The 17,515-nt window shown below is 40.1% G+C and overlaps 1 protein-coding gene across 7 annotated transcripts in view; it reads left to right on the forward strand.

Moving 5' to 3' along the window:
* Positions 1-15,045, forward strand: part of zufsp (zinc finger containing ubiquitin peptidase 1) — a 34,177-nt gene extending 19,132 nt beyond the window's left edge. For 5 of the 7 annotated variants that reach the window (XM_061775401.1, XM_061775398.1, XM_061775403.1 and 2 more), the window contains 3 exons: positions 291-451; positions 6,846-7,066; positions 12,866-13,025. In XM_061775401.1, coding sequence (XP_061631385.1) covers positions 291-451; positions 6,846-7,066; positions 12,866-12,913 — 430 coding nt within the window. In that variant the 3' untranslated portion in view covers positions 12,914-13,025. Of the gene's footprint in view, positions 1-290; positions 452-6,845; positions 7,067-7,849; positions 8,696-12,865; positions 13,026-13,551 lie in introns of those variants that run through there. The other 2 variants (XM_061775400.1, XM_061775402.1) reach the window with 2 other exon arrangements.
* Positions 15,046-17,515: the final 2,470 nt, after the last annotated feature.

Here is a 17,515-nt window from a genome sequence, read left to right on the forward strand (position 1 = left end):
ATGGAGTATGTGTGTTCAAGTACAGTCCTGTGCAAATTGATACTGTTATTATACATACTGAAAAAACGTATCCTCTAAACGCTAAGGTAATGACCACGTCACATTGTAGATACTTACACACGTAAGCCAAACTTCAAATTCATTTCAAAATCCAATGATGAATAAAATGTGTGGCCCACGGAGCAGTACCAGTCTGTGGCCTGGTGGTTGATGACCACTGCTCTGAGGAATAGGCAGTGGAATGTTTTTAATGTTAAGGAGATTAAAATGATACACTTTTTTTGTCTCAGCGGCTGCATCATTGACTTCCACCAGCCAACAGGCCCAGGAGGCACCCATCCCCGGCTCTTTGAGTGGGTCAAACACTACTTCAGTCAGTCCAGCAGCACTAGCAGATTGCCTCTAAGACTAAACCAGACCTCCCTGCCGCCACTATACCTGCAGCATCAAGGTGCACGCACAGCAACACAACCTGCCAAAAATTGCACACTGCACATGACCAAATAATATAACCATATTATCTTTCCTTGTACTGTTGTATTTTTTAAAAAATGCAGCCCTTTGGGGGGCACAAGCCACAGCAAACTAGACCGGTCCCAACACCGCATAAATGCAGAGAGCTGCGTCAGGAAGGGCATCCGGCTTAAAACTTTGCCAAACAAATATGAGCGTTCATCCCAAGAATTCCATAACAGAACGGTGGTGGCCCGGGTTAACAACGTCCGCCACCGGCGCCGTTAACCTGCAGGGCACTGGTGGAAATTCAGCTACCGTGGGTCGAGAACAAAGGAGAGGTCGAAAGCAGGTTTTTAGGCAGAAAGAGAAGAGGAAAGCACCAAGCCTAAAACTGAATGTGGGGACTTTGAATGTTGGGACTATGACAGGAAAAGCTTGGGAGTTGGTGGACAGTGTTGGGAAAATTTATTTTCGATGCGAACTATTTCAAAGTTGAGTTCACCGTTCCAAAAATGAATGAGTACAGTTAATAATTAAACATTTTGAACTATGTTCACCTTTACAAAAATAATTTAGTTCATAGTTCTTGTTTTTTCGCAATATATTGCTGACAGGCTACTCCCCTTAAAATACTGGCATTTCATTTTCCCATTGTTGCCACCCATTCAGTCCACACTAGTAGCCAGCTGCAGCTCTCACCCTACCAGCTCAAAAACATGAGGGGAAAAAACGTGTGGCTTGAATGGTCTGTTTTTAAAATGAGGAATTAAAACAAATACAGGACTTTTGTCTTTAATGTGCAGGAAAAAACTTGCAACACAGTATGGCAGGAATGATGGTGAAAGGACATTGATAACTTTGCATTCGAAGCAGCTCTGGCTGACTATAGTAAAAAGTTTTATGTATTGTATTACAAAACAGGGCGGCATGGTGGATGACTGGTTAGCACATCTGCCTCTCAGTTCTGGGGACTCAAATTCAAATCCGGCCTTGCCTGTGTAGACTTTGCATGTTCTCCCTGTGCCTGCGTGGGTTTTCTCCGGTTTCCTTTCACATCCCAAAAACATGCATGGTAGGTTGATTGAAGAATTGCCCGTAGGTGTTGATGTGAGTGCGAATGGTTTGTTTGTTTATATGTGCCCTGCGATTGGCTGGCGACCAGTTCAGGGAGCATCCTGCCTCTCGCCCTGAGTCAGCTGGGATAGGCTCCAGCATGCCCGCCACCCTAGTGAGGATAGGCAGGATGGGAAATGGATGGATGGATATTACAAAACAAAATATATTCCATATCATGACATTATGACCGTACATTTTTAACTGAAGCATTCTGATATGAATACTTTTCCTAGTCATCAAAGTTTACAATCATATACTATATTACAAAAGAACCACCGAAGAACACATTCACTCTCATTTACACAGTGTCACTAAACGCACTTCGCGTTCTCACACCAGCTGTGATGTGCCTGACATGAATGGTGGCCGTGGCCGCACTGAATTGGTTGCCAAATATGGCGTTGATCTGCCGACAAACAGCGGCTGAAATAAGTATTAACACGTCACCATTTTTCTCAAATATATTTCCAAAGGTGCTATTGACATGAAAATTTCACCATATGTTGAGAACAAGCTAAGTTAGCCATACATACAAATAAACTCAAAAATTAAGTTTTGTGTAATAATGTGAAATGACGCAGGGAAAAAGTATTGAACACGCCAACTGGTATTTATTAAATACTTGGTACAAAAGCCTTTGTTTGCAATAACAGCTTCAAGACTCCTCCTGTATGGAGAAACTAGTCGCATGCATTGCTCTGGTGTGATTTTGGCCCATTCCTCAACACAAGCAGTCTTCAAATGTTCCGTTTGCTTCTTTTATGGACCTTGAGTTTCAGTTCTTTCCATAGATTTTCGATTGGATTCAAGTCAGGTGATAGGCTGGGCCATTCTAGCAGATTTTTTTTTTTTCTTTGAAACCAATTAAGAGTTTCCTTGGCAATATGTTTTGCATCATTATCCTGCTGAAATGTCCACCCTTGTTTCATTTTCATCATCCACATAGATGGCAGCAGATTGTCAAGAATGTCTCAGTACATTTGCCCATTCATCCTTCCTTCAATAATGTGAAGTTTACCAGTACCATTTGCTGAAAAGCAGCCCCACACCATCACATTCCCACCTCCGAACTTCACTGTTGGTATGGTGTTTTAGGGTAGTGTGCAGTGCCATTTGTCCTCCAAACCAGGTGTGCATCATGGAATCCAAACAGTTCAGTTTTGCTGTCATCTGACCAGACTATATTCTCAGAGTATTTAACGGCCTTGTCCCAATGTTGTTCAGCAAACTTTAAACAAGCTTTGACATGCTTTTTTTTTTCAGCAATGGGGTCTTGCGTGGTGAGCGTGCATACAGGCTATGGCAGCGGAGTACATTACTCACCGTTTTCCTTGTGACGACAGGACCTGTTAATTCCAGGTCTATCTGAAGCGCTACATAGGTGGTCCTTGGCTCTTGGACAACTCTTGTGATTATTCTTTGCACTCCTCTGTCAGAAATCTTGCGAGGAGTACCGGATCGAGGCAAATTTATGGTGGTATGATTGGCTTTCCACTTATGTATTATGACGCCAACCGTGCTCACTAGAACATTCAGAAGCTTAGATATGTGGCTGTAACCAATGCCATCGTTATGTTTTGCAACAATTAGTTTGATGGTCTTGAGACAGCTCTCTGCTCTTAGCCATCATGAGATTTGTCTTGACTCACACCTTGACAATGAGACATTTTTGTAGGCCATCAATTAGGACGGAACCATCTGATATTCATTTGCATTGAAAAGGGGCTGGATTGCTGTTTGATTATTGATAGACTTTAGGTGTTGTCTTGGCTTTCCATGCCTTTTTGCACCTCCCTTTCTTTGTGTTCAGTACTTTTTTCCTTGTGTCATTTCACATTTTTACACACAACTTAATTTCTGATCTTATTTATTATACTTTCTTTGATTGTATGGATTACTTGGGTTGTTCCCAACATCTGGTGAAAATTTCATGTCAAATAGCACCTTTGGAAATATATTTAATGACTAAAATGGTGACGTGTTAAATGCTTATTTCAGCCGCTGTATGAAGGCTCGTATATTGTGTTCAGTCCTCAAAGTCCCAGTAACAAATCCTGAGACTCTTGAATGAAAATGTACTTTCATTCAAAAACCGTTCTTTGACGCCAGAATGAGCACATTCTCAATTACGTTCATCAGGCAGAAATGAACTAAGTTCAGTTCATGTTCGCACAAAATATGAACTAGTTCATGAACCTTCGTTCTTTGAACTCCTTTGAGGTACAACATTGTTGGTTGACATAATGATGAGGAGAAAGCTATATTGTGCGTCCAGGAAAGCAGGTAGAAAAGCAGTAAGGCTAGAAGCTTTGGGGCAAATTATTTTACTATGGTGTAGATGGAAAGCGAAATGGAGTAGGGGTTATTTTAGAGGAAGAGTTACCTAAGAATGTCCTGGAGGTAAAAAGACTGTCTTGAAATTGAGGGTCTTATGTATAATGTAATTTGTGGCTATGCCCTAGCAGGTTAGGATGGATAGAGATGGAAATGTGTTGACTGGTGCCAGTACTGTGCTGGATAGATGGAAAAAATACTTTGAGGAGTTGATGAATAAGGAAAATGAGAGAGAAGGAAGAGTAGAAGAGGCCAGTGTGGTGTACCAGGAAGTAGCAATGATTGGTAAGTTAGAAAGGCACTAGATTGGATGCAAAATGGACAGGCAGTTGGTCCTGATGACATTGTGATCTGGAGTGACAGCAGGGTGCAGTTGGAAGAACATTTGGAAAGGTGGAGGCATGCACTGGAAAGGAGAGGATTGAAAATTTGCCAAAGTAAGTCAGAATATATGTGCATGAATGAGAGGGTCTTAGGGGGAAGAGTGAGGCTACAGGGAGAAGAGATAGTAAGGGTGGAGGACTTTAAATACTTGGGATCAACAATCCAGGGCAATTGGAGTTTTCTAAGGAAGTGAAGAAACTAGGCAGGTTGGAACTAGTGGAGGAAGGTGTCAGGTCTGTTATGTGACAAAAGAGTCTCTGCTAGGATGAAGGGCAAAGTTTATAAAAATGAAGGGCAAAGTTTATAAAACAGTGGTTCGGCCATCCATGATGTACAGATTAGAGACAGTGGCACTGAAGAGACAACAGGAAGCAGAGCTCGAGGTGGCAGTAATGAAGATGTTGAGATTCTCTCTAGGAGTGACCAGGTTGGATAGGATGAGAAATGAACTCATCAGCGGGACAGCCAAGGTTAGATGTTTTGGAGACAAAGTTAAAGAGAGCAGACTTTGGTTGGATGGTTTGGACACATCCAGAGGAGAGAAAGTGAGTATAGTAGTAGAAGGATGATGAAGATGGAGCGGCCAGGCAAGAGAGGTGGAGGAAGACCAAAGAGAAGGTAGATGATAGATGTAGTGAGGAAAGACATGAGGGCAGTTGGTGTTCGAGAGGAGGATGCAGGAAATAAGCTTACATGGAAAAGGATGACGCACTGTGGCGACCCCTAACGGGACAAGCCGAAAGGAAAAGAAGCAGAAGTAAGTTAGGGGTTAGGGTTTGGCAAACTGCCCCGGAAATTCATCCATCCATCCATCTTCCGTACTGCTTATCCTCACTAGGGTCGCGGGCCTGCTGGAGCCTATCCCAGCTGAATATGACGTGCTAACCAGTTGTCCACTGTGCCGCCAGCCCGGAAATTCTCCAGAATTTATTTTTTTTTTCCATATATACCAGGTGTTATGATGATAGTGCTGAATTAAATATTATACAATGGTGCCTTGAGATGAGTTAAGAGAGTTACATTTTTTGGGGACCATGCTCATAACTCGATACACTTTCCATTGAATACTGAATGTAAATACCATAATCCATTTCAGCCTTCCCTAAAAGAACTAAAATTATGTGTATTTTAATGAGGAAAACCAGCGCTCCATAATATTGTAGTTTATAAAAACATACTGTAATGACATAAATAAAATTACAAAGAAATATTTTTTTGTCCAACTGACAGGGTTGGGAGGGTTACTTTAAAAATGTATTACAATACAGTTATTAGTTACCCGTTTAAAAAAAATGTAAATAATATAATCGAAGTATCATGAAATTCAAGTAATGTAACTTGATTACTTTTGGATTACGCCAATAACAAATATGCTTAAAAAAAGACAAAAGAAATTAAATGTCAATACACTATATGTATCTTGTCTTTTCGGTCTTGTGAATGTTTAATATGCATGGTTTTTAAATGCTGGAGGAAGTCGGAGCACCTGGAAATCAAATCAGAAGACCTCAGAACTGTGAGGCAGACTTGCCAACCACTTATGCAACGTGCTGCACATCGATGGATGAATACTTTATTCATCCTGTGAGGGAAATTAGATTCACTAGCTTCGTAACAAAGTTTTAAAACCTTTACACATGACTAGGTGTTTGCTATTAAAAGTGAAATGAAAAAAAAATCACGCTTTACACTCGCGCGCGCGCGCACACACACACACATAATTTTGAAACGATGACGTCATGACCGCAGAAAAACTATTTTATTCCTGGTGACAATGTTAGCAGCTGGTAATGGTAATACAGTAGTGTTTAAATTAGTAAAGCAGTGTGTAATCTATGACGGGATAGTATATTTAACTTACAATATTTCTTGACTCACAAGCTGCAGCCGTAGGGCTATGCTAGCTCCTCCATTAGCCTCACCAGCAGTCGGGATGACTTTGACAGCGCACTGTTTGCTTTGTAAAGTTATCCAAAAATGAATATATCCTCCAGTGAATCGATCAAGACAGCAGCGTCCATTCTCTACGTTTCGCTTTTAAACTGGCCGCGTTTGGGAAGCCAACACGTACATCCACTGTCATTTTGGTTGGTGAACAAAAAAAAAAAAGATTCCCTGTGTTGCATTGAGGTATATTGTGACCATTTATCCCATTTATCTGTTTTATGTTTAGTTTGACAGCTTCTGCCAAACTGCTGCTCATTGTAAAGTGAGTTGAGTCACTGCCACCATAGAGCGTTCAAGTCAGTGCTCGCAAGTCAAAGCAAAAAAAATAATAAAACACAGTTGAACGATGGCTTGTGTCTCGAAAAACTTGTAAATTCAGTCACTCAAGGCACCAGTGTAGCTATGATTGACTGGTGACCAGTCCAGGGTGTATGGCTGGCATGGGCTCCAGCTCACCCATGACCCTAATGAGGATAAGCAGTATAGAAAATGGATGGATGGATTAACATAGATTCATGGTCAACCACTTGGCAAACACGGGAACCTTATTACAAAATTGTGCTGTCACAGTAATATGTCAAATGTTTCCTCCTTACCCTGTCTCCAAGGGCATAGTCGCTCCATAGTGGGTGTGGAGCAGCGGAAGAATGGAAGCCTGTGCCTTCTGCTTTTTGATCCTGGTTCATCGTCGTCAGACACCATGAAGTTAATGTGTAGAGACACTGCATCCGTAGCAGTCCGGCATATCCGAAAGCTTCCTGGCAGCCTGAAACATAAACAGTACCAGGTAGTGGGAGTCGATGGTGTGTTGTCCGCTGAAGAGAAACAGGTTAGATGGCTATGTGTTAATTTATATACAGTACTGTACATACAATACGCTGTGAAAGTCTCAGGCCACCATTAGATTTGTTTTATCAATACTATTATGCATGATTTGGATGTTGTTCAGTAAAGAAGAGATGTCCATCAAGGCCAAATGATTTGCAAAAGAAAAAAAATCTGTGGGGTGTAGTTAGGGTTTTGTCCATCTGTTTATTTGTCATCAGGCTACTTCCTGGTTCATGAGGGATGATGAATATGTGGGTGTTGCCATTAGGATTTAGGGGCAATAAAGGAATATACATTTCTGATGTATCTATGTAGATGTTGAAGATCATCAAACATAAATATTAGAAAAGATAACCCCAGTAAGCATAAAATGCTGTTTTTTAAATGGTGATTTTATTTATTAAGGGGGGGGGGGGGGGGGGGGGAAACTAGCTAAAGCTACCTGGCCTTGTGTGAAAAGTAATGGCCCCCGAAAACTTAATAACTGGATGGGGTCGGGCCACCTTCAGCAGCAAAAACTGAAATCAAGCATTTTCTATAACTGGCAATGAGTCTTTCACATCTCTGCGGAAATATTTTGGCCCACTCTTCCTCACTGAATTGTTTGAATTCAGCAGCGCAAGAGGGGTTTTGAGCATGAATGGCCTTATTTAGGTCATGCCACAGCATTTCAGTTGGATTCCAGTCCGTACTTGACTAGGGCTCTCCAAAACCTTAATTTTGTTTTTTTAAGTCATTCAGAAGTTGACTTGCTGGTGTGTTTTGGCTCATTGTCCTGCTGCAGAACCCTGGTGTGCTTCAGCTTGGGGTTACAAACTGATGGCCAAACATCCTCCAGGATTTTCTGATAAAGAGCAGAATTCATGGTTCCATCAATCACAGGAAGTCATCCAGGTCCCGAAGGAGTAAAAGCAGCCCCAAACCATTACACCAACACCATTTTTGACTGTTGGTATGTTATTTTTCTGAAATGTTGTGATACATTTACACCAACTGTAACAAGACACACACCTTCCAAAATGTTCAACTTTCGTCTCGTCAGACCATAAAATATTTTCCCAAACGTTTTTGGAACTATTCAGATGTTTTATTTTTTGTTTGTTTGTTTGGGTTTTTTTGTTTGTTTGTTTTTTGGGTGGGGGCACAAGTAAAATGAGCCTTTATGTTCTTTTTGGTCAGCACTCAGCAGTAGTTTTCGCCTTAGAATTCTTCCATGGATACCATTTTTGCCTAGTCACGTCATTATTGTTGCGTCATGAGCACTGACCTTAACTGAGGAAACAGAGACCTCCAGTTCTTTAGATGTTGTGCTGGGTTCCTTTGAGACCTCCTGGATGAGTCATTGCTGTACACTTGGGGTAATTTTTGTAGGCCAGCCACTCCTGGAAAGGTTCACCACTGTTCCTTGTTTTCTTCATGTGTGGATACTTTCTCTCACCATGGTTCGCTGGAGTCCTAAAGCTTTAGAAATGGCTTTGTAACCCTTTCCAAACTAATAGATGTCAATTATAATATTTCTCATCTGTTGTTGAATTTCTTTGGATTGTTGCAGCTTTTTTTATATCTTTTTGTCGACTTGATTTTGTCAGACTACTTAAGTAATTTCTTGATTAAACAGGTCTGGAGGTAATCAGGCTTGGGTGTGGTCAGTGAAAATGAACTCAGCTTTCCAAATAAATTATTAGCCACAGCTAATTCATGATTTAACAAGGGTGGCCCAACCAGTTATTACATTTAAAGCAAAGCAAATCATTTTTTATTTAAAAAAATAAAAAAATAAAGTCTAGCGGAGCGCTCATCACACAACAACATTTATAGATGTTGGAACTCGGTGCACACAAGGCGCGCCGCATTATAAGGCACCGTTTTGGAGAAAATGTAAGACTTTTAAGTGAGTCTTATGGTCATCAAAATACGGTATATAGTGCATTTCATACACAAGGTAACTCAATGTGCTTTACATGATTAAAAGCATTTAAAAACAAAGACAAAATAACAGCTTATAAACATTTAAAACGAGAAGAAAAAGCAAAATAAAAGTACAATTAAAACAGTGCACATTGCAAGAAATATTTAACAATGGAAATACTATAAAAAGCATGAGAAAAAAGAAGAGTTTTTAACCTGGATTTAAAAACATTCACACTTGGGGCTGACGTCACTTCTGTTGGCAACTTATTCCATTTGTGTGAAGCATAATAGTTAAATGGTGCTTTACCATGTTTGCGTTGGACTCTGTGCGCCACTATTTGAGTCTGTCGATCTCAGAGCCCTACTGGGTTTATATTCCATTAGCATTTCATTCATGTATTTAGGACCTAAACCGTTAAGTGATTTATACACCAGTAGCAGAACTTTAAAATATATTCTAAAGCTGACTGGGAGCCAGTGTAAAGACTTTAGAATTGGAGTAATATGCTCTGACCTCTTTGTTGTGGTAAGAACCCGAGCTGCAGCATTCTGAATGAGCTGTAGCTGTTTAATGCTCTTTTTGGGGAGTCTAGTCAGAAGACCATTACAATAGGCAAGTCTACTTGAGATAAAAGCATAGATGAGCTTCTCCTGGTCTGCTTGACACATGCAAGCCTACAGTCTGGATATGTTCTTCAGATGGTAAAAGGCAGTTTTAGTAATTGATTTGATATGACTGTTGAAAGCCAGGTCGGAATCTATCAGAACACCAAGGTTTCGGACTTGGTCTTTGGTTTTTAAAGATAGTGACTCCAGGTATTTACTAACAGCAACTCTCTTTTCTTTGTTGCCAAAAACAATTATCTCAGTTTTGTTGTGGTTTAATTGAAGAAAAGTTTTGGCTCATCCAGATATTTATCTGATTTAGACAGTGACACAACACCTCAATTGAACTGTAGTCATCTGGAGACACTGCTAGATATAACTGTGTGTCACCTGCATAGCTATGATAGTCAAAATTAAAGTTCTGAAGAATTTGACCCAAGGGTGGAAAATACAGGCTGAACAGGAGGGTCCAAGAATTGACCCTTGAGGGACACCATAGGTCATTACCATTCGATGAGATTGAACATTTCCAATGGTAACAAAATAACTCCTTTCCTCCAGGTAGGACCTGAACTATTTAAGGACTGCTCCATTTAGTCCTACCCACGTTTCCAACCTGTTCAGCAGTATATTATGATCCACCATATCAAAAGCCGCACTGAGATCTCACAAGACCCAGAATTTACCCCTTTCCCAAGTCAGTATTCAACATTATATCATTTAGCACTTTGATAAGAACAGATTCTGTACTGTGATGAGTTCGGAAACCTGATTGAAATTTGTCAAAAAGTCCATTTAAGCTCAAGAAATTGCTGAGTTGATTAAAAAATAACTTTCTCAACAATCTTGGCTATGAAAGGGAGACACAAAAATGGTCAGAAATAGCCATATCCTTAATGTCATTTGATAGAATTTCAACATCCTTAGAGATGACCAGATGTGACCTTGAGTGTGGGTTGGACTTAATATGTTGAGAGAAGTCAAATGTGTCTAGTATAGCAGAGAGTTCTTTAGATTTTTTTTCCATGTTATTGTCAACATGAATGTCAAAGTATCCCGTTATGACATAATAGTTGTAGTCAGTACAAATAACTAACAGCAGTTCTGAAAAAGTCTTCATAAATTTTCTATTGTATCTCGGAGGTCGATAAATTATTAAAACAATAACCTTTGGGTCACCTTTAACTAAAAAACAGAGATTCAAAAAAGCTAAAATCACCCGGTATAATTTCTTTACACTGAAATAATGACTTAAAAAAACAGCAATACCACCGCCTTTTATCCCGATTCGACACTTGTTCATAAAATAAAAATTTGCTGGTGTTGCCTCATTTAAAATGGTATTACAGCTTCTTTCTGTTAACCACGTTTCATTTAGTAACAAAAAGTCCAGATCATAGGTTATAATGATGTCATTAATCAACATTGATTTATTACCCAGTGACCTGATATTGAAAAGAGCTAGTCTCGCAACGATAACTGGAGACAGTGTTTTGATAGATTCACATTTTATCCTCCCTAAGTTTGTAGTTCTACTTTTTTTGTGCCATATTTCTTTGACCAACTTTCAGTCCCTTGTAATTACAGAGATCAAAAATGCCTGATCTCCATAGGGGTCTGACTTATTCTGGAAAAGACCCCGCGGATATCAGTCAGATTTGCAGATAAGATTCTTAATGGGTGGAGAAGGGGCCCTTCGCATCTTAGTGGACGTTGGTTTCAGACAAGGGGGGATGGGAGGAAGATCTCTTGGCGTGGTGTGGCCTGGACTCCAATATTGACAATGGCCTTCGCCGTATCCGTCAGACCTAACATGGCATTTAGGCTAGTAGAGTGAGTTTTGCGTTGGGCTTGGCCCCAATGGGGCAGGAAGGGGTGTGGGAGATCAAAAGTGCTGGCTCATCTCATTTGTCATTCGGTCCTCCGATTGTTTGGATGACGCTGATGAAGCCGCCTGCGCCACGTGTCGCCTTATCTCTTGGGAACAACTGCATCCTTTTGTCCTTCAGCGGCGTCAACATGGGCAGTGTTTTCTTTTCGGGCCGGTGAATGATGTACACAATAAAAAATGTTGGCTGCCAATAACTTAACCCCTTGTCTATTTAGACAGAAACCGTCTGCCTTGTACAGATGTCTGCGCTCCCAAAAAATACAGAAATAGTCAACGAAACTCACAGATAGTGCAGTACACCCTACTCTGAGCCACTTATTTAATTGATTGAGCCTAGAGAAACGTACATCTCCAAATCGTACAAGTGGGAGAGGTCCGCTTATAAAAACCTCAGCATCCAAACATTGCACTTTTGTCAGGAGCTCAATGAAATCTCGCTTCAGTGCCTGTTTGCTGCTTGAGAACAGGGCCCCTGTGTGTGTAATGACAGATTTCACAGTTTGGTGCTCAGTGATCTCGAGGATTTTTTTTAGAGATATCGCACACAAGGTCATTGGTAAAACACAGTACTTTAGTGTTCTTCTCACTGCAAAAACGTTTCACATCCTTGACAGCATCATCACTAACTAGTAAAGTTTAGGGAGCAATTACTTTTATACACAGAATCAGAATCATCTTGATTTGCCAAGTATGTCCACAAAACACACAAGGAATTTGTCTCCGGTAGTTGGAGCCGCTCTAGTACGACAACAGACAGTCAATTGACAGAGAACACTTTTGAGACATAAAGACATTGACAAAAAGAAAAAAAACTGTCACTGAGCAATAAAGGGTTGCTAGTTGTCTGGTAATGCCGGTACATTTTTTTTTGACAATTGTGCAAAAGATGCAGAGTCCTCTAGCACTGAGAGCAGTTCGAATGACTAATATTGCAATAGTCCGGTGCAATGACCACTGTGCAAAGGGCGGCGAGACTTCAAGGAGTGTATGCAGTTTAAAGGCCAGGTAGCTTTGAATAGTGTATTTTTTCCTGAATAAATAAATTCACCATTTAAAAAAAAAAAAAAAAAAAAAAAAAACAGCATTTTAAGTTTACTTGTGTTGTCTTTCTCTATTAACATTTGTTTGATGATCTTAAATATTAAAGTGGGGAAACTGCAAAAAAGTAAGAAATCAAGAAGGGGGCAAATACTTTTTTGCGGCACTGTATTTGTCCTACTATTTAGTGTTTCGGTATGTCAAAATGACCACTATGAAAAGGGTCATTAAGACAAAAGACTTTACATAGTAATGTATGTTCATGTGCATTTCGCAAAATGATGAAATCTATAAAAGTATCAGAACACTGTTCTTTTTTTTTTTTATTTTTTTTATTTTTTTTTGCTTTAACAGATCCGCATCTTGAACTCCAGAACTCTGTGTGCTGAAAGGATCCCATGAACTAAAACTTCATATCTCTTAATTTTTGTGTTTAATGTGAATATTCATCATTTCAGCATGTACAGTATGCTGCAGTTGTTTGCTAATAAAGGTTCAAAATTTGGCACTGATAGTGGGGGAGTTCACTCGCCTAACTTCTGTGCAGGCAGCACAGGTTCCGTTCTCAATACACCACTCAGACAGCACAAAGCAGTCAGATGACCACACACAAAGCTGCGTGCCAATCAAAATGACTCATTTTGGGGGGAGAAAAACAGCCGGGCGAGTGGTTACTTTACAGACTCTGAAAAACAACAGCTTTTAATCTTCCATCCATCCATTGATTTTTCTGAGCCGCTTATCCTCACACGGGTCACGGGAGTGCTGGAGCCTATCCCAGCCATCATCGGGCAGGAGGCGGGGTACACCTACACATTACCCCCATTTCATGGTCAAATCACTGTAAAACATGCTTCTTGGGGATACGTGCCATGCTGTAATCTTATCTCGCACACATGCACACACACAATAAGCAAACCGCTTCATTCATTCAAGTGAATAAAGTAAATAATGTTTGTTTCTGCACTTAAAAATTGAAATGGTGGCAGGTGTGTGTGGATTCCCATATATTTTTTTTTATTTTACTTGTTCATTCTCAGATTTAAAAAAGGTTTGGTTCAATTGTCTCAGTTGGGTTCAATATGGGGAAGAATGCAGACTTGACAACTGGCCAGAAGACCATCATTGATACCCTCCATAGGATGGGTAAGCCACAAAGGTTCATAGCTAAGGAGGCTGGCTGTTCACAGAGTGCTGTGTCCAAGTATATCAATGGAAAGTCTAGTGGAAGGACAAAATGTGGCAGGAGAAGATGCACCAGCAAAAGAAATGACCGTGGGCTTCAGCGGATTATCAAACAGAAGATTCAAGAATCTAGCAGAGATCCAGAAAGTGTGGAATGAGGCAGGAGTCACAGCTTCAAAAGCCACCACATTCAGCCGCATCCGAGAGATGGGTTACAACTGTCGGGTTCCTCGGGTCAAGCCACTTCTGAGCCTGAGCCGACGTAGGAAGCGTCTCAACTGGGCCAAGGAGAAGAAGGACTGGACTGTTGGCCAGTGGGCCAAGGTCCTCTTTTCCGATGAAAGTGTGCCATTCATTCAGGAATCAAGATCCAAGAGTTTGGAGGAAGACGGGTAAAGAACAGAACCCAAGCTGCTTGAGGCCCAGTGTGAAATATCCACAGTCAGTCATGATTTGGGGTGCACTGTCCAGTGCAGTTGTTGGTAAACTCTACTTTCTGAAATCCAAGGTCAGTGCAACAGTCTACCAGAATGTTTAGAGGACTTCATGATTCATTCTGCTGAGGATCTGTATGGAGATGCAGATTTCATCTTCCAGCAGGACCTGGCCCCTGCTCATACCGCCAGAAACACCAAAACCTGGTTTGATGCCCATGCCATCACAGAGCTTGACTGGCCAGCTAACTCGCCAGATCTAAACCCCATTGAGAATCATTGGGGCATTATCAAGAGGGAAATGAGCGGCACCAGATCCACAAACAAAGAAGAACTGACAGCAAGCATCAAGGAACTATGGTCTTCCATAACTCCCAGGCAATGCCACAGGCTGATTGCCTCAATGCCACGGCGCATCGAGGCAGTGATTAAAGCAAAGGGATTCCCAACCAAGTATTGAAGATTAACATATCATTTTGAAAGTACCAAATTATGTAAAAATAAATAAATACTTGAAATTGTTTACATTGTGGGCCCTGAATCTATAATCTATGAAAGTTTAACTGTTCAAAGGGAATTATGGAAATAAATAAACTTTTCCATGATATTCTAATTTTTGAGAAAGGGTCTGTATGTGATGCACAGGCGAATTTCTGGGACTGAGAAAGCAGTCACGTCGAGTGGACGCAAAGAATACTCCGAGACACGGGCGGTTGGGCTAAATCAGGTTTATTGAACAAGCCTTTGTGTTTTAACAGCTGTTTTCCTGGTCAGATTTGCTATGAGCCCAGCACTGAAAAATTATTTTTGAACGTACTCTGTGTATAAAATGTTCATCATCACTGGTATGGCAGGTTGTATAATGTTTTCCTGTCACTTTCGAAAATGGCATGGCCTTAAGCGGGCAGAGGACTTTGAACGTGCTTATTTAGAAATAACAGTTTATCTTCATTTTGTTTTTTGTTTTGAGTGATTAATTCAATAGCAAGATTATATGGATTGGTGTACAGTAATTTTTCCTCTCCCAGTATCACCTCTATTAGGTATCACAACACTAGTCCAGTTCTGGGGGACACTACATCACCCCGGGTCTCCAACAAAAGAGGTCCCATCCACATCTGATGTGGCATTTCAAAATAAAAGTCCCCTGAACTATGCATTTCACTGTCACTACCACTGATTTAAAAAAATCATTACAAAATTCTATTAGGTGTCACAACATCAGTCCAGTTCTGGGGGAGACTACACCCCCCACACCCCCAGGTCTCCAACAAAAGAGGTCCCATCCAAATCTGATGTGGCATTTCAAAATATATTTTCCCTGAAATATGCATATTTCAAGTCAATGCCACTTCTTTTAAGAAATGATTGGAAATAATCCCGTTCATATTGCAATACCTTTCCCCTTCATACATGTAGGAGACAATCCCAGGATGCTACTACATTACTGCCATCGCCATTTGATGTTGTATATCTAGCTAAGTCTTTAAAAAACCCAGATTGTTTTATCATTATTATTTTTTTCCTATCAAAATTAACACTTTAACCACTCATACATAGTACCCTGTTCATATTCATATATATGACAATATTTCACAAAAACAGTCAATTATAAAATTGTTTTCTGTTTCTGGAAGACAGAAAGAAGATTGGTCTGAACATTTACTTTAGCTGAGAGTCAGGGCGTTTCCATGACAACGAAAGACTACTCTGTATGATTTGACTGTTAATGTTTATGTATTTTTCTACATACATATTTACCTTTGTGGTCACATTTGTCTGTTAAATCTGTTTGAATGTTTTCGTGGAAAATATTTTAAGAACAACTTCCTGTTTGGGTAAAATCTACCTGATGCCGCGAGACACTGAGAGTATGATTTTGTGGATTACTTCGATTTATCTGTCATTTATCTACTGTGGCTTTTCAAAGCGCACGTTAGATGCATCATTTCCTTATTTCATTGAGCTTTGTGTAAAAACAAAAACAAAAAAAAGTTACAAATTGTTGGCTTGTCATGTGATTCCTTTAATATTTTAGTTTTTCTAGTTTTCATGGTGTCCCTTATCTAAATATGAAGCGATAGCAGACATCTGTAAGACGGTTGGCTTCTTTACTGAAGTAAGTACATTATTCACAAATGCAAAATATATACTGTACATCCATCCATTTTCAGTAACGCTAATCCTGTTTAAAAATGTTTTTTTTTTTTTACATTTACATTATTCATTGTTACATTAATTATGATTACATTATTTACATATCATGCAACACCATTTCTCTTTTCGGGCCTTTGTCATTTGCTCCAAGTCCATCCCAAGGCACTGCTCATGGTACCACCATCAAATTATTGCGTAAAAGGGGCACCACATCTCTTTTTAACTTCAGGGCAAAGTGGCGAAAAAACTCTGTCTCGTAATCTGAAAGTTTCTACAGGAATTAGATAAAGAGTTCTCGATAACCAGAGGTCTTTTGTCGAATCCTAACACATACAAATAATACAGTTAGTGGATTTTTCATTGGACATTCAAATTCGAAGAAATACAATCACTAGTGACATTGGTGTGGTGGTAAAGACACTGGGAAAATCCATGAAAACTTCTTAGAAATGTCACACAACATTCAAATTCGGTGAAGCTATGTTTGAGTGGTAACGCTCAATCGCTGGGTGCAGTAACTCTCCACCACCTGTGGGTGTCGCTCGTGTCCCATCCATTCTCCCAGAGGTCTTCAGTTGCATTTCAAAAGGACAAATGGCCCTTTTGAAAGTTCATCTTTTGGCATGCGGGACCAGCGGATTTTCAAGCTTTTTGGGTCGGTATTTTGAGCCCCGCACACAGGGGGGCTTCTGATGAATTGATTTAAAGTCCGGGCTAGAAGTCAGAATCCTCTGGTCTCCGCTTTTGATGAGCTCTCTCAGACTGGCTGGTAATTAATTTAGCGCCCGTGTGAGATAAACCAGCCCTCCCCGTGACCGTCTGTCGGCGTGGGAGCGGGGACGGATGCAGTCGCAGCCCGAGATTGGGGGTCATGGTGCCATCTGGCGAGAGCATGTCCGTTACACTGTACATCTACTTAATTTTTGTTTAAACATCTGTCTTGCAACCATGCTCTTTAAAATGTAGAATAAAGCCCCACATTGTGGGACGGTGTATGAATAAGTCGATGTGCAATCTGGTGTTCAATATTTATATTTTATAAAGTACTTATTTAAAAGACATTCTCTGCCATCCTTTAACGGTCTGAAAATGAAATAAAAATTTATAAATTATTGCATAGGTAAAATATTGGGGAAAAAACGGAATACAAATTATAATATTACATATATATCATAATACAAATAAAAATCTTTATTAATTTTTAACAACTATAATTTTTGAAAAACAA

This window comes from Phyllopteryx taeniolatus, chromosome 6 (genome assembly GCF_024500385.1).
Source record: "Phyllopteryx taeniolatus isolate TA_2022b chromosome 6, UOR_Ptae_1.2, whole genome shotgun sequence".
Lineage (NCBI taxonomy): Eukaryota > Metazoa > Chordata > Actinopteri > Syngnathiformes > Syngnathidae > Phyllopteryx > Phyllopteryx taeniolatus.